This window comes from Parus major, chromosome 3 (assembly GCF_001522545.3).
Source record: "Parus major isolate Abel chromosome 3, Parus_major1.1, whole genome shotgun sequence".
Lineage (NCBI taxonomy): Eukaryota > Metazoa > Chordata > Aves > Passeriformes > Paridae > Parus > Parus major.
This window is the reverse complement of record NC_031770.1, coordinates 91,334,256-91,359,225: the sequence shown is the minus strand read 5'-3', so window position 1 is coordinate 91,359,225 and position 24,970 is coordinate 91,334,256. Positions and strand designations below refer to the sequence as shown.

General features: G+C 35.2%; 1 protein-coding gene across 2 annotated transcripts in view; it reads right to left on the bottom strand.

Annotated features, from left to right (window-relative positions):
• CSMD1 (CUB and Sushi multiple domains 1) overlaps positions 1-24,970 on the bottom strand; it is a 1,067,087-nt gene that overhangs the window by 515,073 nt on the left and 527,044 nt on the right. For both annotated transcript variants that reach the window (XM_015621308.3, XM_015621309.3), the window contains exon 4: positions 646-840. In XM_015621308.3, the coding sequence (XP_015476794.1) occupies positions 646-840 (195 nt within the window). The remainder of the gene's footprint in view (positions 1-645; positions 841-24,970) is intronic.

Genomic DNA, 24,970 nt, shown 5'->3' with positions numbered 1-24,970 from the left:
ACACATTGTATGAGCCATGAGGCTGAAGGAAAAGGATTTTTCAGACTGTACAAGTGGAGGGTATGTGAAAATCTTATAGCACTGTTTAGTTTAGGAAAGAACCAGAATGGAAACAGAATCTTTTCATAGACCCACAACCAGAAAAGAGGAAGTAGACATAATCTGTAAAATTCTTACTTAAATTGGATGTGAGAATAAGGGCAGCTGGGAACCATAACAGGTTTCCAGACAGACTTTACAATCTTCATCCATGGAGATATTAAATTTTCAACTAGGCAAAACCCTGAGCAATCTGACACAACTTTGAAGTTATCTATGCTCTGAGCAGGAGTAGGATTCAAAGGGACTGGACCGCCCTTCAAAGTTTACATCACTGAAGCTTTTTTCCTGGCCAGGGGCCAGGTCCTGTCATGATATTGATATAGCTGTGTCCCACATAAACAGAAAGGAAAAAACATAAGTAGATCATTATCTGTCTCTGAATTCAAACTCTGGAGTGTCACTGCTTGAGTTATTAGAGTTTTAAATGGTGTCAATGTTTAGACGGGAGATGAGTACACTTTAATTTAGGGGAAAAAACCCTCAAAATAAATTTATTTAATCTGCTGTTTGTATTTAATAGATATTTCATGTCTTCATTTTTACCTCTGCAAAATGGAACTGGAAAATCCCACGATGCACCATTCCCAGGACTCACAATACATGTCAACATGGCGTGGCCTTCTAGGATGTAACCAGAGATACAGCTATATCGGATTTTATCTCCAATGTTGAATCTGGTTCCATGAAGCACTCCTTTAGGTATTTCTCCTGGGTTGCCACATGTATGACTAGGTAATACTGTCAAAAGAAAGAATGAAATAAAATACAGTTAAAATTTGCAGAATGAAATAATAATACTTGTCCAACAGTTATAACTGACTATTTGGCTTTGGTTTTGTTTTGTTTTTTTTAACATGATTCGTTATACAAATAAGGTGAAATTAGGTTATGGAATCTTCTTGTGCAAAACATTTCAGTTTTTAATAGATGCCATCATTTTCAAAGTTAATTTCAAACTCAGTTCTTGGTTTAACAGTCTTTCAGTGGAGTTCCTTACAGATCTATTTTCAAGCAAAGTGTCCTACATATCTTGCTGCTTTTCTTTGAATGGAGTGAAAGAAATTTGTATTTAATTCTACCTTGTCAATATTGCAAAGATATTCATACAACATAATTATGGGTGCAGGCAGTAGAAAGCCCTTTATGTACAGTTTTCATTTAGGTGGTGAAATAGCAGTTTAAAAGAATGCAATAATTAACTGTTCTCTGACAGTAAATTAAAGCCTCAAGTATATAAAAAAAATTTATTTTCTTCTTAGTTTCACATTAGTTCAGGTTCTAGAAAGTAAATTAAATCAATATTTATTAAAAGAAACAGAAAATATTAAAATAACTAAGCAGTGACATTGGGAAAATATGAATGGACATATTTTCTTCTTTTTTATTGCAGAAACTAATGACCATTTGTAAATATTAGATATTTGAAAGTGGTTGTCTGAACAAGTTATCATCTTAAAGATGGCACTCCTCCACCTACAAAAAACCAAAAAATGTGTGTAGGGGAGGAGAAAAATTGGTTTGGGTGTCAAACTTCTCTGAAAGTTTTTAATGGAACACCACTACTTTCATTGAAGGAGTACAACTTTAATTTCCCTTAGAGAAGAGCTAGAGAGCTAAAGTGGTCATGAACAGAGCACACAATATAAACATGTGCATCAAAGAAATGGTGGCCACATATAATTCAGGTATAATTTCAGAAGCCACATGTTTGATAAACAAATTTTTTTACTCTCTAATTCCTCTTTCTCCTTACTATACCCATCTGCAGAAGAAACTTAGCCATGCCAGCCTCTAACCTGCTTGTTGAGAGGATTAATTACTCAATACAAGCATATCCTCAAAAAGTTTTTAAGCATTATATCAATATATCAATATTAATTATGCCCCATTATACCATGTAAGTTCAATTAGTGAATGCACGCCCTTAATTCATTACTCAGTCATGGTAGCATTTAGATGATGGTAATGACACTAAATTTACAAGTCAAGCTATAAAAAATTTTGAAAAGGCCAAGAAACATAAAAAGATATTAGAAGAGAGAACACTTTCACTTAAAACATATTTTTTTTTATTAAAGTACCAAAATATTCTACAAACACTAGCAAGAAAACAAAAATCACCCAAGACTAATGAATGAGGAGTTAGACATGTCTTCTACTCATTGCAGATCAAAGATCTAAGATTTCTTGAATTAAGGAAACTAATTAAAGTTTTTTGCAAACAGCTATCAAAGGTAGAAACAAACATTATGATACCTGGCTTATTTTGTACTGTTTCAGCAGGTTTAACAGAATAAGGTATTTCTCTGGATATGCTCGCATTGATAAAAAAGTCGCTTCTTCATTCACATATATCAGAAACATTACAGATAAAATAAAGTCTTACATATAAAATAAAGATATCAGAATAATTGGAATAAAATAAAAATACTGATTTGTATTACAAAAAGCTGGAAATGATGATCTATTACCAGCTACAGCATATACTGCTATATGTTTTTAGGACTACAAAAAATGCTACCTCTGTCTTTTCAAACTTTCCCCTGTTCACTGTTTTAGTCATGATAGGTTAACCCAGGCATTTGTTCAGTACAAGTAAAACAAATAAAAATTTTTTAACTCCTTTGATACAGGAGAATACTTGGCTTTGAGAAAAAAATCTTTGTTATTTTCTAATCAAAATATTTTTACAAAGAACTGTAAATTGAAGTAGTTTCATGAAAAAATCTGATGCATGCAGCAAAAATTTATACAATCCAAAAGCCAGCTTTTATTTTTATGAGAGGGTGTTCTATCAGAAAAAAAAAAAATGCATTATTCAAAGCTACTATGAATCCTGGTAGACTGCATTCCCAAGGAAACACATCACAAAAAATCTACATCTGCCATATAAATAACAACTGTCACTGACCAACTGCTGAAACTGTATTGCACCAAGTCAGTCTTGTATCTCTGAAAAGTCTCCTAAAATATGATGTTTACCTGCATCTTCTTACCACTTCCTCTGTCAAGAACTCCAGAGAAAATGGTACTTGGCATCCTGAAATTTGCACGCACTTTACCACAACCTCCTGAAACCCAGTGAAAAATGAGTGATCTGAGAATGACAGCTATACTCAATAATACATGTAATAGTTCACAGGACTTCACCACTTTTCAAGATCAAGCATTCAACTACATTATTTATGTGCTTTTCTAAAATTTTGACTGAAGTATATTAAGATAGACACAGAGTTCCATCTGCACAGACTTTACTGTTTCTAGTCTGGACCTAAGATGAATTAGCCTTTGAAGGTTCCTAACAGTGAACAAAATAGTTTAATCTTTGGATTATGAGGATTCTAGCTGTCCAAAGCTATCATAGGCATCCATCAAGCTTTAAATTCACTGCCAAACTTCCAGTAAAAGATCCATATTTGTCTGTAGAGTTACTGAGGTCTACTGTCAATAAGATTGCAGTAACAGGCTCTTGATTCATTACTTTGATGTTAGCTGTGTATTGAGAACTATTATAAACTATACTACACTGAAGCACTTAAGATAATGGATTTTTTATATAGAACTAATGTTAGAGTGCTCTCACCATGCTTCATTTTTTATTTTTTTTTCACTCAAGGCCTTTCCAATTTTGGAAAAAAAAAGTAATTCCAGTGTTTGAAGAAAAATCTGTGTAGACTTGATATTTAGTCTTAGGAAAAATATGCACAGTGGATAGCCCAGGATGTCTTTCTCCAATTTTCTTCTCAAGTGGCGTGTCTATCTTCACCATTCTGACAGACATAAAAACCTGTGTAGACTTCACTTCCTACCACAGATCAATCTGTACCACTTTATATTAACTAAGATTTATTCATAAAATTAAGCAAAAAGATAGGCCTTCCTCACACATTACCTCTATCTTCCTGGACAGAAGAAACAAATGTGCATGATCAAAATACATAATGAAAAAATTAATGATCTAAAATGCCAAAGGTTTAACTTCCTATTCAAACAAACTATGCATGCTAATTTTCTTTTTTTTTTTTTTTTTGGAAAAGCATTCCAAACATTACAATCTATAAATGTAATGCTAATATTTATTATGAGACAGAAACAAAAAGCCACAATATAGCAGGACTGTAAAAAACAGTAGAAAAATGGAAGCTTAGTGAAATATGAATTTTCAATTAAAGATTATTAAATAAACTCATATTTAATAAATTACTCATTCTGAAATGGTGTGTATCAGATTATTTATTTATACAACATTTTCAATACTCTTTTTAAGGCTAAACTTTATTTATTTGCAACAGAGGCCACTTGAAAAAAATATTGACAGCACGTTAAACATAGTAATCCTTTACTTTCACTTATGAAGAGTTTCCTTTCTTTTTTTCCTATATATTAGACTTCATCATCTACCTTTTTCTGATTTATCCTACCAGAGAAACCCCTAAAATTAAACAGCAGTGGTTGATAATGAAAAAAAATAAATATAAATGGTAGCTGTCACTGGACTGAATAAACTTTTGAAAGACTTTTTCACCCAAGTTTTCTTACTATGGTCTCCACACTGGAATGGAAGAGTCTTTAAATAAGCAATAAACAATACCTAAAGTTTTTCACGTGTTCACTTCAAGCAGTGCCACTGCCAATGCCCCTTCATGGCATCGTGACACTGGCAATGCTATGTCCTGATTTGGTAAGATCTTTTCTTCCATTTTAGTTTGAGAATTTGAGATATGTTCTGATAAGTCCTGAAGGATTTGAGGTCTCTGGCAGCCCAAATCCTATTAACTGTTAAGTGAATAAGACATCTGGATTTCAAACCAGTTATAAAACTATAAAAATTAACTTCCCAACCTTTGCTGAAGTTAGTATTCAGAAGCTCAATTTGACTATAATTTTCAGGAGAAATAACAGATTTCTTTTTTGTCTCAGATGTCACAATCATCAACTAGATTGCAAAGATCGCCTAGAGGCTTTAGCAGCAAAAAGCTCAAACTGCTTATGTCAGTTAAAATTATGTCAGTTTCACCCTTCTGTGAACCACTTGCTCAGCTTATATAGGCCACACACAGTAGTTGGAACTTGACAGCAACAATTCAGAAAGCAGCTTAGTGCCAATTAGAAAAATAGGAAGGGGAAACAAGAAAGAAAAGGAACTAAGTAAATGTTTTTCCTACATTTATTTCAATATCTTCACATGACTTTACAAGGATGTATTGCATTTGTTATTTTTCCTGCTACTGAAAGAGCTGAAAAAGTTTTCCATGTTGCACTTAGGTTTAGCCAAATGTAAACTTGCTGACTTTTTGCTGGTCCTTAGTCCATCTACTACAGTCCCCAGAGTGTTTTCTGACATTACCTTAAATTGGTGGCCACAGGCAAAACTACACAAAAAGGAATAAGCATAAGTTAGGAGGAAGTGAGATACTCCTTTGATACTAATGATAACTTTGGAATTACAACACTGGGAGGGACTTCAGAAGCTCTGTGGAGAAAATCAGGGTTTCAGAAAATTTCAGGGTATATGTCAAGATTTTCAGTGTGAGCCACAGCCCATGATACCCTGTCCACATGGCTACAGTAAGAGTTGCATTTTGTCATTTCATGCATAAATAGAAGACATATATTCAACTGTATTTACAGCTTCAGAAGAAGAAAACAGGTTTTGAGGAAGGTAATTACTATATATATATATATATATGTATGTATGTATAATTGCTCCTATAAAGAGAGCACAATAAGATCACAAATAGGAGGTAAAGACAGCTCCATTTCCTTGCAAGAGTGGCATTGAAACTGAAGTTTCTACTCAACAAACTTAGTATCTTTTCCAAATCTTAACTTTCAGTTCAACATTAGACTGGAAGAGCTAACAGAAACATTAAAGGTAAATCATGCACAGAATTTTCACCTTTATTCTCTCCAATTTTGAGGAAATTTTTCTCGAGTTACAAATAATCATGATCAGAATCTACTACTAGAAGGGTAGTAGCCAATTGTTTGTCATTTGCACATGTGCACATACACCCACACAGACACAACTAACTTGTGAAATCTTTAGTGTGCAGGTTACCAATAACAAACTTACATCTTTCTTAAAAATTATTTAATCAAAAGTTAATGAATTTCACTATGTTTACACTAGAGGAAGGACGAGTTTACTCAGAAACAAAAACATACAAAGTGCAGCTTGACGGAATACCTGATAATTAAGCCATATTTACACTAAAAAGTGTCAAATGCAATGTTCAAGGGTTTACTTATTGCAGCATTCAACACGGTTCTCTATTTATCTGCTGGCAACTTTTTTGCTCAGACTGTTTTTGTTGAAATTTTTTTTCTTAAAATAATCCAAGCAAAAAAACCCACCCAGCCTTACTGGGTGACAGAAATAAAGCTGTCATGTTTAGTCTTGCTATCTTATTTTTATCCAGTCCCAAGATCAGAAGAAATTTCTTTCCTGTTGCATGTTACTTTCTGTATTTGTGCACACATGAAACATTGCAATATTTGCTAGATAAAATGCTTAGATTGTAACACTTTTGAATGACTCAGCTTTCTTGTTTTACAAGCATTTACCCAGCTGTGTCTGCCCATCTCTAAGGATGTACAAAACTGTATTGGATTGAAAGCTATGAAAATCATTTAGGAGTATACAGCACCTTTAAAACTTTAATACATCTTTCGCATTAAGATTGATATTTTAATTTTCTTTTGCAGGTAATAACCAAAGATTGATGGATTTTATTTTTATCTTGTTCACTTTTATTATGTAATAAATGTCTTGCTGTTGGTTATAAGATCATAAAAGTCACTATCATACAAACAATGCCAGGAAACTCTCAAGTGCAAAGGCAATCTGAAGTTAGAGCTAGAACTTTCTATTTCCTCATACTTATTTTGGTTCAGATGTGCTACACACAGAGGTGAACTGAGATCAAGCAATATTTTGAGTTTTTCGATCTCTCTTGAAAGAGGATCACAAATGGAGCATGGCAGTCCAGGCCAGGGCTATAAAAAGGATTTGAGGATGTGCAAAATGAATAAACAGAAACTTTGCCAGCTATCAGAAATAAAAACTAATTAGTAATTTTCTTAAAAATATCAAAACAATTCCCTTCCATCTCCTCTAAAATGTTCAGTGTATTCTATGGTCTGTCTTCCAGTTTATCAGTATAATCATCAGAAGTATGCACAGTATCTGCCCTTTGCATTCCAAGAAAGACCTTCTAGCAAAGAAGGAACTCCTGTCTTCTCAACTATCCTTCCACAGCATTAAACTTCCAAACAGTCAATAACAAAAATGCAATTGGAAGACTAGTTCATCACCTCACATATGATAACAAATTAATCCAATAGTATCTTTTTTAACCTGACAACTTTTGACGATCCCATTTGGCAAAAGACCTATATTCCTAAAAAAATCATCCATCCTGTCTTTGAAAGCCCTGAGGACATGAGGGTAAAAACAACAATATTTCTGTGTGTTAAAAGAGGCACTTATGAAGCAAAAGGGTAAGTGCAAGAAACTGTTATGACCTTATATGAAGGCCCACAAACAAATCTGATTACCCATGTTCAAATTAGGGTTATTTCAGTAATTGAGTATGAAGCAAATGCATAACAGGATTCCTTAAGTGATCAAGAGCTGGAAAGCTTTTAAGAGGATACTGGAAGGTTTTTACAGCCACAGTCTGAGAAATTAAGATTAAAATGCAGTCAAAAAGTCAAAAGACACTGCAAGGCAAACACCAGGTCATAAGAAATAATGTACTAGCTCTGAAGGTAAGGCTAGGAAAAAAAGGAGAATAAGTCACAATTACAAGCAGGGTGAAAATGAGATACGTTCTTAGTGGAAAAATAAACTGTTGGGTAATTTCCATGAACGTATATGAAGAGAGGAGAATGGAGGTAGTGTAATTAGTTTTAAGCTGACCTAAATTTATAAAATAACTTTAAACAACAGTTGCTCCATGTATATTAAGGAGTCTTGTCAATAAATAAAGAAGCTTCCTCATTTGGCTGAACATAACTGGAGACAAAGGTGTAAGAGACCCATTCGCAGATGTCCTGTCCTGTCAGCCTGCCAAGACACAGGTGTTTGGGTCTGAAAACTGAGATGGTTAAAATTGAATAAGGAAGTTAATTGACTTCTCACTTTACATGGAAAGGTACAATTATTTAAAGATGGAACACAGGAATGTACCAAGATTATCTTGGTATACGAACATGATGAAATAAAATATATTGCACAATAAAGATTTTTTATATTCTTTCTACTTTTAAAAATGCAATGTAGTTTAAAAAGATTTACATACATCTTATGCAACTATACATAAATTTTACACATCTAGCAATCTGAAGACTATTTTTTTCCTAAATCTCTTGACACATGAATCTTTTTGACCCAGGCTGAGAATTATGGTACAAAGACAAACGAAAAAGACCACACTGAGGGCAAGACAAGAAGATACATACTACAACTGTACAGATGAATTGTGAATAAAAACTGTTGGAAAGAGATTTCACAAGCAGATTTTCTTTCTATTGCTCCCAACACTCTCTGCAATGATTGTTGCTACAAAATAAAATGGGATTTTGAAATATTAAGACCTGCCATATGAGGAAGTGACAGTAATTTTAAGAGAATAAGACATGAGCTTACTCTTTAACTTTTAAAGTTGCAATGACATTGTATACAAATCTTGTAGATACACTCCAAGTAATGCTTGTTAAATATAATCAAAAATCTTTATGTTTCAGCAAAACACATTCAGGAAGAAAAAAAAATCTTTAAATCTGAACAGATAAAGGTTAATGCAAAGTATCTAATCTCCTGTATTATTTGATAAATAAAAACTGCAAGACTTGTATGTACCACATTTCTTTTCTCAAATCTAACTACTTAGAGGTCAGGGAAAACCTCTTAGGGCTCAGACAAGAAGAGAAGCAATGGCAGATTAAATTTGGAAAATATCAGCTTCAGAAATAGGTACACTACTGATGATTTAATAGAGACTTATCTTAAGCTAACAGCAGCTTGTCATATCTGTAGACCCTTATTACTAATTAAAGTAAGGCAATAATCTTTCAAAACCCATTTTCTTTCTTTCTTTCTTTCTGTCTTTCTGTCTTTCTGTCTTTCTGTCTTTCTGTCTTTCTGTCTTTCTGTCTTTCTGTCTTTCTGTCTTTCTGTCTTTCTGTCTTTCTGTCTTTCTTTCTGTCTCTCTCTCTCCCTCCCTCCCTCCTGCAAATTGCAGATGTCAGATCGTGTCCTGCTGTTGTGATATCCTTTACTGGTGTTGGGTTTCTTCCCTCTTGTTGATCATTCAAACGTGATATTATTATTTTCAACCCAAAGCCACTTTCCATACAGGGCACATCACAATAATTTCTTAGCACAGTGCAATGATCAGGATTAAGAAAAAGTCATCTTTGTGCTGAGGAATTTAGACAATTAGTAGTCAAAAAAAGCAAAGTTAAGACAGGGGAAATCTAAAGTACCTTATAAGCAGTGTAGCATTGCTTGGAGGCATGAAAGCGGGAGGTAAGTGGGACTGAATGATTGGCTGCCACTCATTGCTCCTTCTGTGTCCTTACCACTGTAAGCATGGGGTTTGCTAACTCCACAGTGTTTTGCCTGGACCAGTGTCCTGATTTCAGCCAAGGACAGGGCTAAGTTTTCACAGTAGCTGTGAAGGGACAGAGCCTGGGGATGTGTGGGCATGGCTATGAACCTAATTTTATTCAAAACCATCATGTGTCATTGCCAGAAGTGGAAGAAAAGAGCACTCTCACTTCTGCAAATGGTGTTTCTTCTCATGGAATAAGGATGGCAGACAGAGGAGCAGTGAGGGTGGGGTGCCACTGGCTGAGTCTCATCAGGTTGGGCTGGGTGAGCATTTTGTGTGTGAATCTCCCTTTTTTTGTACTCTTGTTACTGGTATTGTTGCAGTTACTGTTCATTTTCTTATCTCATCATTGTTTCCAGTATGTTGTTCTCCTCTCAACTTGTCATCTTTACTGTATGTGCCTCCAGTTCTCCTCTTCAGACACAATTTAGAGTCTAATGGATGGGGAGGAGAGGGCCACAAAATTCAGGAGTAGCATTTCTAAACCACAAAAAACAGGCAAATGGAGGGAAAAACGCTTATCTATGATAGTTTTAATTCCTAGCTCTCAGATTTTATGAACACGTGGCTGTGGGTGAGACCTCTTGTACTTTAGACCTTTAGTCTTCCCTAATTCTAATGAAATGCAGTGAATAATAAAAATGCTTCAGGGTTATTAAATTTCAGCACAAATCTTTAAAATGGACCTATAGAAAACCTACAGATTTGGGCTGAAGTTAAATAGTGATCTTTATGGGGACTATAATGAGTCTTTTGGGGTTTTCTGCTTCACTTCTAATTTTTGTCAGTATGATTTCTTATTTTCATAAATTAAAAGGTATGAGGTCTTGGAAGAAATGAGCTATCAAAATAACATCCTGCAATTAAAACCTGTAAATAGTGTTTGGTAGGACAGGATATTGTCAACATCTTCCATCCATGTTATGTTTTCTCTGGCCTTGTACATCACAAAAGCTCACAGGTCTTAGTCCCCCAACAGTAGGGGAATCAGCCTGGTATGAAGGGCAAGGAATGACAAAGTATCTTTTACACAGTGCTGCCCTGCTTGGAGCTGTAAAACTGATAGGTAAATGAGCTTTCCTCCTGTGAATACTTAAGCCATCAAATGCATTTTAAACTTTATGGTATATGTTAAAACTGTGAGGTTACTTTATGTAGTGCTAGAAGAAATCCTGAGTTTCCTATGTTATTTAATACCACATAAAACACAGGAATAAGTAAGATAAGAATTCTGCATTTTATAAAGAGCAAACAGGATCTAACAAGTTTCTGTTTTGAGAAAAGCCAACTCAGGGAGTTCCTATGCAGTTTATATTCAAAGGGAGGATGTGCACAAAAATTTATTTTTTATCACTGTAGTGTGCATATATCCCCAGCTTATGATGGGACCTGCAAATAATCAATCTGTACATTGGTTATTTTGAATTAAAATAAAAAGGGGTCCTTATTACCTGTAAAAGCCATCCAAGATTTACTGAGCTCTCCCTTACAGCTGCTCAGGTGACTCTTACTTTCTTTCCTGTTAATTCAGTGTTGTACTTAAAAGGAGCAGTCCTGTTTGACAGCTGAGATTTAATTTTTACAGAATTAGTCTTATTCCCTGAAATAATTCAAGTCGATTCCATTGGCTGCAGCAGATAAGTCAAATCATCTGTTTGGTCACATCCTCTACAAATGTTAGTCAAACTGACAGATAGATATTCAAAGAAATCTCAAAACCATGGTGGAATTAGAGGGAAAAATGGTCAATTATTCTTGATGTTAAGAAAATATTGGATTAAAGTATTGCTTGCATGCTAATAATTTTATTTAACAGTAATGTACTTTTTCACTGTTTCTATAATTTAATAAATAACCATTACCATATTTCATGCCATTCTCATTGATATGTGGTTTCTGGTTGACACAAGGTAAATGTGTTTTTCTGAAATGGTCTAGTAACCTCTTCTTACATATTTCCTTTTATAGTTTTTGCTTTGTTTTTTTTTTAATTGTCATCATTGTGTTACCAATATTTTTTTATTTTTAATTTTAATCTCATTTATTTGTTTATCTCTTGAGTGTCACGCTCCCAAAAGAAATGTGTGTGTACCTTTGCATGTTGTCTACCAGAAATGTCGTAGTGGCAGCATTGTTGTACTTGTGATGGTCGATGGGAATAAGCCAGGCAAAACTTTTGTGCAGCAGTTTAACCAAGCAATCAAACTATGTCAGAATTGAGAAGATTCATAACTTTTGGATATGAAGTCCTTTTGCAGGTCAAGATCTTGCTGAACAAGCTTTATGCCTGCTGCTCATACATGCCTTGCCTCCTTTACTCTAAAATGGTATTTTTCTCATTTTTGTTTGTTGAAAAATGCTAAATACATACTATCATGTTCTGATAGAGTACATGGGAAATTCTGGAAGACACAAACAATCCCAGGAAATGTGGATTTTTAGGTTCTTTGGGGTTTTCCTTCTCTACATGCAGACCCATATTTCAGGTGTGTGTGAGTTTCTTACAGCAGTACTTTAAGCTCTGTAAAACAAAGCTTTTCTTTGGATTTGTGTCTCATAACTTTTATTTTCTGACTTTTTCAGGTGTGAAAGCAATAGATTGAATTGCTGACATTATGATGGTATTATTACATGGAAACCACTACCCTGGCTGTAAGAAGCAACCTACCTTGTCTTGAAACGGAACAAGTTTTCTCAAGTTCTGGACACGAAATCCAGAGCAGCGAGGACAATCTGTGCTGTAAGGTTGGCATGGCTGGCTGGGTCAGGGGTCTCAGCAGTGACAGCCTGGGGGGCCAGGACAGTGCTGAGGGTTGTGTCCTGGGACAGGCCCAGCACTGGTATGGGTGCACAGAGCTGTGGGGCTGGGCACAGACCCACATCAAGGCTGGGACATCAGCAGTGCTGGCAGGAACTCTCTGGAAAAGCCCTGAGCCCCAGCAGTCAGACCTTTTGGTGAGGGTGTTCTTGGGGTGGCTAGTCTGACACCTGAAATCTGTCACTAGCTGGGCAGTGTGCTGGTGGGAAGGGTTGCAGATTTGTGGCCATGACTAAAGTTAGATGGCCTGAAGAGTTTTAAATAATATTCTCTTTGCCAATGCCCAAACTCCATTACAATGGAAACTTTAAATCTCAGTAGTATTAAATCACCTCTCTCTGGGGATGTGCAGGATCAGTCAGAAGAAAATACTTTGACTGCACAACTCTACCCTGAATTACATTGACTTTAGGGCAACCTTTATGACCAGCTTCTTTGTGCATGTCTATTTAATTTACATATGAGAATGCCAGAAGCACTTTGCCCAGTAGGACCCTGTAAGTTTTATAAGGACACATTTTTTCACAAAGACCATCAGTGATAATAGTGTTTTGATAAACCAACATACTGAAAGAAAAATAATGTCCCCTTGATTCCTAACAATAACTTTTTCAACATTTTTTTTTCTTTTTTACAATTTGAATCTGCTGGATTTAGATATCTGGTCTGTATATTATTTCAATTTCTGACTGTGAATTCTTTGACTAAACACTTAGAATTAAAGATAGTTTGAGTACAAGTATGACACTTCACTGAGGCTTACAAGCTTCAAATAAAGGACAAACCCATAAGATTTCTAAATCTCACTCACTGTTTTGATAAGAAAGATTTAATAATTGTGAAATTTAAAAATTCAAAATACTTTATTTTCAAATAAGATGCACTTCTATGCTGCTTAATTTTGCTGGTAATTGCACATCTGAAATTGAAATTTTGGAAATTTCCTTCAGATTTTGGTAAGACCAAGAAAAATGTCTGTGCTGTTACCTACCCTAGTCAGAGAAAAATTTTTAAACTCCTACCACATTGATTATTTCCATAAGAATAGGGTTTCCAAAATACAATTAGCACACTATTTTTTTAGCTGTTAGTGAAAGTATTTTGAGGAGCAATACAATGTGTAGTAATTCTTACAGCATTATTAGTATACACATTTTGCTTCAGTATTCAGCATCTAAAATAAATTCAAACAAACTCTGAACTTGATTTTCCAACTGCAAGTAACCATGAAGATTTTTAATACCCAAAAATGCCACATATTTGGCATACTGAAGGGGCATTTAACAATTTGAAGTATTTTGTTGGTTTCATAAAGACTTCTTGTATTGTTGGGAGATATTCCACAACCAACCTTGGAACCACATTAAAAATGTAGGTGAATGATGAAGGCACAGCATGTGTGTCTCTTGAGATGTTACCTATCACCTTGACAAGCTCTTTGTAAATTGAAAAGTGGTTTAGCAAAAAAAGAGCTGCTGTGTGTGATTACTGAATGAATATAAAAGCTTTCACTTCTCAGTCATTTAGCAGCTGGCAGATTACAGAGCTGCTTTTTTGGGAGAAAAACTAATAGGTTAGTATTAGCAGAGAGATACATAAAATCACTTTCTCTCCCAGAGTTTATGTGAAGCAAATCGATGTGCCAGGCTACACCTGAGAGGGACAGTGCAGCAAGAATTGGCACCTTTCAGACTAGAGAAATCCATAAAATGCCCTAGGCAGTTATTCAACAGGTTAACATCTCCAGGCAACAGAGTGTTATGAAAGCCTTAGGAAAAAAAAATAAAAAAAAATCCTATTTGATCTCTTTAAGTCTTTTGCATTTGTGTAGATACAATCCTTGCTATCAGTACAGTTCAGACTTTATCCTTGCTTCCTTCTTTAAGATCCTGTAGGGATAGACTTTTAGCTTTTTTTTTTAATTTTATCTTGTTTCGATATTTAAGCTATTCAATTGGATATTTATTTGGATATTTAAGATATATTAAGGTGGGTATATGTATGCATTGAAAATAAACCCCAAAAGCTCCTTAGTAATGTGTGAGCAGGTTGTCCCACTCCATCAAAGATGGTAGCAGAGATAATTTTATGATTTCTCCCCTGCATAATCATTGTAAATGGAAAGATGGTCTTAGTGCTTCTTTCTGTTCACTGTGGGATGTATCATAGAATTATTAATAAAATAAACAGGAGTGAAGTGCTCTCTAACAGATAGCAAAGGGGTACAACCTCAAAAGTTTAGTTCCATCTACCACAGTAGCTACTGATACTCTTTCTCTTCCTTGTCTGGGATGAGTGAGCAGTCAATGCAGGGCTGGTGTCCTTGTCTACAGCAGAATATATCCTCTGTCAGGACGTGGGCAGAGGCACTGACAGACATCTATATTGTTGTTGGATGGATCACAGCACGAGTTTTATTTGGGCCAAATTTCCTGAGCAACTCTTGGGAATGATTTAGAAGTTGGTACAGCCTGGTAACTGTTCCAAACAAGCAATCTGGACAGAGCCATCCTGTTTTGCAGCTCAGAAAGTTTAATACTAATGTGCCAGCTGGACTCAGTTCTGTTCAGTTTTAGTGTACAGTCTTGTACATCATGTCTCCTTAGCCTGATCAAGTGACTCACTTGTATGCGAAGTCTCTGGAAGTGCAACACGATCTCCAGTGAAACAGTCTTCAGGGGTTTTCAGTAGAAGAGACTTATTTATTTTTTAAGATTTAGAGAAGAGCCTTACTCCCTTGCATACTTGTAGTAAAGAAACAAACATTAAATTAATTAGTTCTGGGACAATTTTTGCATTAAACTTTCTTTCATTGCTTCCAGTAAATAATCTTTTAGACAAATAATAGCAGACAATCTTCTTTAGCTGCACATGAACAAGTATTTCAGTAAACTTCCTTTGATATGGAATCAGTCTCACAGATGGCTTCATTGTTTAAATAGCCACAAAACTAACTTTTCTGCCAAGATTGTGACAAAACTGAGGTGCTTGAAAATATCTTCTGCTGTTCTGTGCGCTGTTTTGTGCTTACGGTTAAAATATACCATGATAACCAAAGTGGACAGAATGTCACAGTATATAAAAACATTGTGAGTTTCTTTTGGTTTTGATGGTGTTGGAGTCCTAAAGAATGGCAGAGTTGGAGAATGTATAGAAATTCTTTAAATTGTGTCTGTCTGTAAGTTTCAGTAACAGACAGAACCTATAAGAAGGGGTAGATGAGAATCTATGTCATCTCCAGGTACAGATGGTCCTGAGAGTTAGTCCTCTACAGAGTCAAGTTTTGATTAGACCATTATTGAACAAATAAACTACAAATTGGACTGGTATAGACTTTAGTTGGGTGCAGAACATTATTTGTGTGGATTCCATATGGCTAGTTGTGCAAAACGAGTTTGAGAGTAAGGTTTTAAAAAAAAAAAAAAAAAAAAAAAAGAAAATAGGGGAAATTGTGATTTGTAATTACAGAATAGGAAATTTTCACTCATTAAAAATCACTGTGATCTAACACAAATCAAATTCAAGCCTTAGGAGCCAAGTGCTTTAGAAATTACAACAGAATTTTACACCAAATATTTCAGAGGAAATACCTAGAGGGACCTGGCCTCTCACTGCCACTCTTCCATTCCTTGCAAAGTTATTACTTAGTGAAACAATGTTATAGGTTTTACTCTGAGTAATCTAATTTTTATCCTGGGAACAACCACAGGTCATCATAAGACTGAACCTGTGACATTTGTAGTTTAATATTTTTATTTCCTTTTTCTGAATATGTATTTAATTTAAGGGATACAATGCAACTTTGCTACTCATTGTCTTTTAATATAGAATGCAAACAAAATGAAAAACTTTTAACACCATGGTATTTAATTTAGGTTTGCAGTGGATTAAAGTAACTTCTTTTCTTTAGATTCCTGCTTCTTTTTCCCATCAGTGCAGAAGGATTTTTAGCAGAGTGCTCACACATAATGGACATAGGCATATCAGCCTAGCACGATTCAAACTTAAAGGCTTTAGAAGGAGTTTTTAAGATTTCTCATGAAAAATCTGACTACAAAAAAATTCCCCAAACCAAAGGTTTTTGGTTTTAGGATGGATTTCCATGATGGGCCACAGATCATTTCTAGAAATAGCACATATTGTCACCTAATAAATACACGCTAAATATGTACTTGCATGACAGAGATTTCAGAAGTTCTGAAGATGCTGCTTCATTTTACTGAGAAAAAATTTAGAAAAAAAACACAAACCAAAACAAAATCAAAATCAATTTAAAGTTTGGTTTATTCAGTCCACAAAATATTCTCTTTTTGTAATTAACTAGAGTGCTAAGAACAACATAATGTGAAATTATATATATAAGGTTTTGACCTTCTTTCTGTTCTTGTTTCTCCTTTTTCTCCCATTTGTGCATGACCCTTTTTACCAGGTATTTGTTCTACCTACCGTGCAAGAAATCTACTTTACAGAAAGCCCAGGAGAAGGTATCATTAAGGAACTTTGGATTATGGTTTCATAATGTAGTTCATTTTGCTCTCTGAACTTGTTTTCTTCTTGATGCTCTTCATTCTTATTCCCACGCTGCAGCTAACGAGCATCTCAGTGGTGTTACCCACTGCAGCTTAGTCATCCTGCCAAACATGCAATTGCGTGTGTGTTGGGGGGATTTTTTTTTCCTTTGCAAAGCCAGATCAGTTCTTTTCACTTATTTATAGATTGTTTGTGTAAGCCACTGTATGAAAAAAGAGACCAGCAGAAAACAATGAAAATAAGCAACAGAAAATCATGTTGTTGTGTTAAAACAGAGGTTTGGTGACAGAATTTTCTGTTTTAAAGAGCACTCTGTGCCTCACCATGGCTAGTTAAATGGAAAATGTCTGTTGCATGTTGGGAGACACAAACACCAAATAAATTGGGAATATTTTTTTTCCCTTGAAGTCATCTAAATCATGAAAGTTTATAAAATTTCACCTTTCTAAACTCACATTAAAATTGGTATTTTCATCAAACGAATGTTAACTTTTCACAGTTATAGCTGAGGAGCGCAAAATATTCACTGTTCCATTTAGGTCCACAGAGTGCTGCGCATTGAAATGTATGTTACTGGGGGACTTCCCAGGTAGAAAGTTATTTATAATTTTTCTGTGGCTAAAGCTTTTGAGATGGAAAATTCTTCTCCTGTCCTTATATTGCTATTTTTCCATACAGCCAGAGTGGTGAGCATGTTACATGTCAGACTTGTTGAAGTATGAGCCTGCAAATGCTAACCAGACAAAAGTCTTCCTAGCTTCCATTGCTTTCAGATGCCATATCTAAGAACAAATGGAGACAAAGTTGAAAAAGACTACTGAATTTCTGTTAGCACAAGAATTTCTAACAATGGCAACAGAACAAAGTATTGAACTAGGAGAGGAAAAAAATCAATCAACATTCCTTCAGGAAACTGTAAGGACTTGGACTGCAGGGGCTTTAGAACTGCTGTCATCCATACAGATTCCTTGTTTTCACCAGTGTGCAAGACAACTCTTAGCATTGACCAGGGACAAGGACAGGACAGAGCCTTTTTTTCCTGACATATAGAATGTGAATAAAAAATTAGTAGCAATGATGTTTGCTGTGCAACATATTCAGGACTTAACTACAGGTCCCAATTCCTTTCATTTTCAATTATGGGCACAGACAAGAGGCTTGTATGTCATATTGAATTCCTGTTAAAAATTTGCCTCATGATTGTCTGTTACCAAGATAAAGTTTCAGGTCTCTGGGAGCAATAGAATGCCACTGATGGAAGTGTTAAGCATAAAACAATAGCTCTGGAAAGCTTGCAAGAGTCCACAGTCCAGCTTTGCTAAAACCCTCCACAGTGGCGTAAATGGCTGTGCCAGAGCAGAGAGCTTTTGTAATCTGGGGCTTTTTTGTGGAAAGGAAGGAAGGGAAGGCAAGGAAAGGAAGGGAAGGGAGGGGAGGGAGGGAGATTGGTGCAAGATTACATGTATTATAGCCAACATTAAGACAGTGTAATAAACCTGAAAACTAAGTCATAGCATTCCAGTGAGTTGCAGCCAATTGTGAGATTGTGTGCAATACGCATTATTTCAAGGTAGTCTTGTGTCTATAAACTACCATCATCTGTCCATATAATTAATCATATATATATATACATAGTCACTGATAGAGTTTTCAGCTTAGAAGAAATTCTAATGTCCCTTTGTGATATTTGCAAACTGGAGCCCAGATTCACAAGAAGAGGAATGGGAGTTGCACGCTGGATAAGACACAAAACAAGCAAAAAACCTCCCAAAAACCCCACTTTTTCCCAGTTATCATATTTAGTTCTGAAAATTTTTAGATCTTTTGAGAACTTGTAGATCTTGTCAGGAGTTTTTATCAGGAAAATATAGATTCAACTTATGTACCACTTACAGGATTTTTAAACTCTTCAAAAAATTTTAAAAAGCAGGATTACAGTAGGAAATTAGGAGACTTGTAGTCGTTTTAGATCAAATATCTTAGGTGACCTTTAAATCTCCTGTAATAAAGTACCAAGTGTTATGTAGTTACTCTATTTTCACCCAGTGACTTGTATAGTAAAACACAACTTGCAGAAATGGAGAGAAGCTTTATAAGAAGCATAAAGCACTGCCATCTTACTTCTGTACTTTTACTTAAAATGTGTATCTAATTTTGTACTTGCAATTTTGGTTACATTCCACAGCTACTTTTTCTTGCTGAGGTTCTCCTAGTGTAATAATTTTTCTGTTTTTCTCCTCTGTGAAGGTACATGTACTTTCTAATCAAATCTTTCCATCAACTGCATCTGCAGTGGATGGGAAGGGATTGATAAATTATTTTTCCCAAGCTCAATTCAGCAATAAAATACCATTTCTCTGTTTCAATTTTTGGTGTAATTTTATTTCCTCCTTCTCATTCCCAGGTGTTTACTTCTTCAAAAATGAAAAGAATAAATAAAAAAAAAAGCAAAAATAAAAAAAAAAAAAGAAAGAAGAGCAAGAGAGCAAGAGGAAGCTTCAGCATTTTTTCTTCCACAGGGGACTCACATTCTGTGTATCAAATGCATTCATTTATTAAAAGATAGGGTTTAGCTTAGATAGATGGAAGCATCAAAGGTAGAGGAAGATTGGAAGAAAATTATCAGGTAATTTTCAAACTCCCAAATTCATACTCAAGTAAATAGACATCTCTTTTCATTTGAGAATTTTTTTCAAGGATCTGGGATTTTTGTATACACTTGAAAGGTAAACACCTGTAACTGCCATTCTGAACAATGACCCCTGCAGTTCATGGGGAGTGTGGACTACAGCTGCTGAGTTTCTAGTCCAAAATCTTTCAGTGCTTTAAAAAGGAGCTGGGTTTCCTGGAAAGTAGAAAGAAGTGCAACACAGCTTGCAGTGTATTACTGCTAACAAAGGATTTAAAATAGCTGTCTATGGATGCAAAATACAATTCTAATGGAAACTAGTACCAATAAGTGTAAATGAAGTGTAAGCCCATTGTTATTGTCAAGGAAAGATGTTGAAGGTGTTTAAAGTAAAAAATAAATAAATAAATCAATCAATCAGGTAGGGATTCTGGCACAGAAGAATAGAATCATTTTAGAGATGGATACTGACTGAAGACTGATAGATATAATTTGTGGCTATTTTCTTTCTTGGCAGAAAGTCTGGATAAATAAAATTCATCAGCAATCACTGTGTACTCATCCTAAAATGTAGGGAAATAAGAACAAGGCATTAGTTTCTATGTTTCTTAATCCTAAATACAACAAAATACTCAAAGGATATGCATTGGAAAATAATTAAATTCCTTATTTTTCATGTCTCTGAGGATTTGGAAAAAAAGTAATTTATCCACCTCAGGGTGGACATTCCTTCAGGCTGCTGTTGATACAAGTTTTTGGTGTCTTTATTATTTAGAGAGAATTTTAATGCCATTTCTACCATTTCTACCATGACTATATTTTTTTTAAGCTAAACATTCTTGAGAATAGTTTTTTAGAATTCATAAATTCAAGTCAAATTGATAGGATATAAAAAAACATATAGTCCTAAGCTAGGAAGAGTAATTGATACAAAATTTAATTGGATATCAGAGTAAGCTTGCATTATACATTTCTTTATTGCAAGTATTCTATATTATAAATAAATACACTATTTATTTTATATGTTATAATATTATTTCTGTACTCTATTAGAAAGTTCTTTTCCTTTACTAAGTGGTATCAAGATTAGATAGGATGAAAGTAAATACCTACACAAAATCAAAACTTTACAAGAGATGGTTGGGAGCTGGAAATGAGTTCCAAGGAGGACTCCTTCCCCTACACTTATTGTTTTGTGTTAAAAGTTGCTTGTTCCCTCCAAGTATTTATACTATAATTTCTTAAATATTTTGATGTTGCTATATAATACTCCAAAGGCAAATATCCTACTGCCTTCAATGGGGAGAAAGTTTTAATTCAGGGTATTTCACTCTGCAGCATCGTTAGGTGACATCTCTACCATCTAGAGAAGCTTCTCTTGCATACTAACAGAACATCCAATTAAGCAATAAAAAAAAAATAAAAATTATTGTAGTTCTTGCAATCTAAAAGAGATGATTAAGGAACTTCTGAGGCATGCAGAGGTATAAATTAGCAAAATAAAAGGATGTTAACAAAGCCAACATTACACAGATAGAGCATAAACTACATCATATAGCCAGGATTTGATCTAACTGTTCAGCAGATTATAATTAGAGTTAAAAAGTTATGCACATTTCCAATTTTAAAAGCTGATGTTCTGTAGGATTTGGAGTAAAATAAGAACCTATTGTAGAAAAAACAAAGTCCCTAAGGAGAATCCCACAGATGCACATTCACTTCAAAAGAATACTTTCAATAATTTCAAAATAAGTTAATTAAAGACACAATTAGAAAACAAAATAAAATGTGCAGCATTTTTTTACTGAGAACATGGTACCATTGAAGGTAATGGGAACTTTATGTGGTATTGGGATTTTGGCTTGCATAGAGATTGTTTTCTCCTAGTAGCTGGTATGTTTTAGATTTGTGCTGCTAATGGTGCTGATATCTCAGGGATGTTTTGGCTACTGCTGAGCAGTGAGTGCACAGAGTCAAGGCCTTTTCTGCTGCTCACACTACTGCGAGCAGGCTGTGGGAGCACAAGAAGCTGGGAGGGGACACAGCCAGGACAGCTGGTCCTGGCTGACCCCAGGGATATTCCACACCATATGGCACCATGTTCATCGTATAAAAAGGGGAGATGGAGGAAGAGGCAGGGGATGTTGAGAGTAATGGCTTTTGTCTTCCCAAGTCAGCATTGCACATATGAGCCCTACTTTCCTAGAGATAGCCTGAACCTGGGGAGTGGTGAACGAATTCCTTATTTTGCTTTGCTTATGTATGCACCTCTGCTTTACTTATTAAATTCTAATTATCTCAAACCATGAATTTTCTCACTCTCTCCCCATCCCACTGGGGTGAGCAAACAAGCGAATATCTGTGTGGGCTCAGTTGTTTGCCAGGGCTAAGCCATAGCAAGATGTCATGTATGAAGTTAGCTCTGACTCATTCTGTCAACCAGAAAAATGGAACTGGCCCAAGCAGAGATATATTTTTGGTCAACAAGTTTCCCCATGACACAATATAACAAAGCAGGTTTCTTGTCATGCCATTTCTGATCAGCACATGGTATTACCCTGCTTTTGATTCCTCAGAGAATCTCTTAAATTTCCCTAACTTAATTGCACAAAACCTAGGAACAGACAAATACTATAAGATCTTTATCACTTCAGAAAAATTAACAAAACTGAGTCTAGGCCCTGAGTAATTACATGGAAGGAACAGGCTATGATCAAAAAGAGAAGTCTATGTGTAATTACACATTCTTTTAGAAAAGGCAATCAGATTTTACAAGGTGTCTAGCTAAATTACATGTGACTGGGATTACTAGAGAGTTAGTTGCAACAACAGTCATAGCTACAATTAAAGAATTTTTAATAAATAAGGACCTTATGCAGTTGAAATCTTACACAAGATTTAATAAAAGTCTTTTATACCCATATATTCACCTTATTCCCTGAACACTAGCAGCAGGAAATGCACAAACAAAGAATGACTGTTGTCATGGCTTCATTAAATACTTCTTTTAACTACTTTCTTTTATTTATATAAAATCTGCTTTATGATTTCCTTTACATTGCAGTATATTTATGCAGGGAAATATTTAAAATTCTGGTACTATAGGAGGTCCAAATGTGACTTTTATGAACATGCAAGCAATGTAAAACTTACTATTTAGTCATTAAATCAAAATAAAAAATAATTTTCCTTACCAGTGAAGGTTCTTAAGTTCACAGTATAACCCTGCTATTTGTGCAATGTGAAATGAAAACATCCTTTTCTTAGAAGAACCAGCTTTCAGCTACAACTCCCTTTTCTTCTCTACAACTACACTTGTGGTTTGTAACATTCTCAAGCAGAGAAGGATAGATTCAGACTCTGATTTCCATTGCTTGCACTAAACCTGGCTGAAAACCAGAATACAGAAATGTACCTATGGAGATAGACTGCAGGTTCTCCTTCAACAATTCTTAGCACAGACCATTAACAAAACTAGCACTGCTCTGCAAAGGAATACTGCTTGCTTCATGGCACAGTTTTACACCAGACATAGGTGCTATTACTACTCTACTCTGTCATGAGAAAGAACATTACTTGGATTGAGCACTGTAGTTTCCTGGCTGCTTTGGGACAGGATTAAGACAGTACTTCCAACCATCAGAAAAAAACCCCCACATAACGAAAAAACTTCTTTCCTAGAGATAAAATTCACTAGTTCCCTCTGTGATTGATTTTAAAGTTGTAGTAAAGCTATTAAAGTCATACTTCCATATACTTATGCAATTGCCCCATATAAGAAGCCTATAAACTTTCTCCTTCACTTGCCCCACCTAAAGCAGAAACCAGTTGTTTCTATACTTATGCCTTTGGATGGGCTGGCAAGAATGCTGTAACAATGTCATAGTGCAACTGGGCTACCAACAAAATGTGTATTTTATTTCATTTTTTATATAAAAGGCTTGAAAAGAAAAAGAAATTCCAAAACTACAAAATTTCACTTATCCAAAGAAAGACTCTTCCAGGAAGTCAAGTCCCCTAATTTCAAGCCCTTCTTGAGCTGGAGTAAATTCACTTTTACTGCCTTAGTAATTTAGCCTTTATTGGGATAAAGATAATTGCAGCTCTTCCTGCCAAATCACTGTCACATGGCAGAAGCAAATACAGAAGTAGTATAGGAAGAGAGAGCATTAGAAGCATAGCTCTAAAGCTTACCTACTTTTACAATCTCCTCTATATACTTTTTGGTTGTTATTAAATTAATTTTAAGGCAGAACCAACTCAGCTTCAGACACAACAGAGATAGTTAACAGCTAGTTGAGGAGAACAGTGCAAACAGGACATGTACCAAGGAGTGAATTGCACTAAATATTACATTCTTTAGGATAGTAGAACAACACAGGTCAAGTCACTTCCATTTGAAATAAAAGAGCATGTCTTGATCACAATTTAAAAATAAAATTTTTCATCATTCAGAAGAAGATTCTGCATCCCAGATGAACTAATTTGTCTCAATCTTATTTAAAAGTGTTAAATATATGTTGTGCTTTCTCACAGGGCTATTGTATCTCTGAACCCAAGAGCATATGGACTAATTTTCGGATGGAGGTGTTCACTTTCCCTCATACTCTCTCTGGAGTTCAGGATCCAAAAAATTCTACAGCACAACCCAAACTCTAATTTATACTCATGACTCCTCCAAAGGATCTAGCTCTAATAAAAAGATGGAAGCCCATCTCAGGCAAATGTTTTCAGAAGCTTCACAACATCTCCACAGACAAATGTGGTACTTTCATCTCAGGGCACCTTTGGCTATAGCACCCCCAAGAATGCCAAAACCACATGGCTTGCTTGGATGGATTGCAAATTAGTCAAACTCTTGCATTTCCTCTCTTTAGGATTTTTTTCTCTGATTTGTTTGGGATTAGGTCTGCCCATTCCCTTACCATTTTTTTTTTTTTCCCTCCCTAAGGAAACTGATTTAGGTAAGATATCAATAACACTTGGAGAAATTCACAAGTTTAACTAATTTTACACCTGTATTCTCAGATCTTGTCACACAGGTATATGAGTCTCTTCTGAGTCTCTCTTGAAAGCAGTTGAACCTTCAGTTAACTTCAGTTTACTGCTGTAGCCTGTTCTTTACTGCCAGGAGACTGGCTCTCTACAAATCCAGTCACAGAACCAGCATGTCTGTTTAACAGCAAGAGGCCTAAATTAGCCCACAGCTTCTCTTTAAAAAGTTTTACATCAATTGCACTTAGTATTGATAAAATGTGTTTCACTCACTTA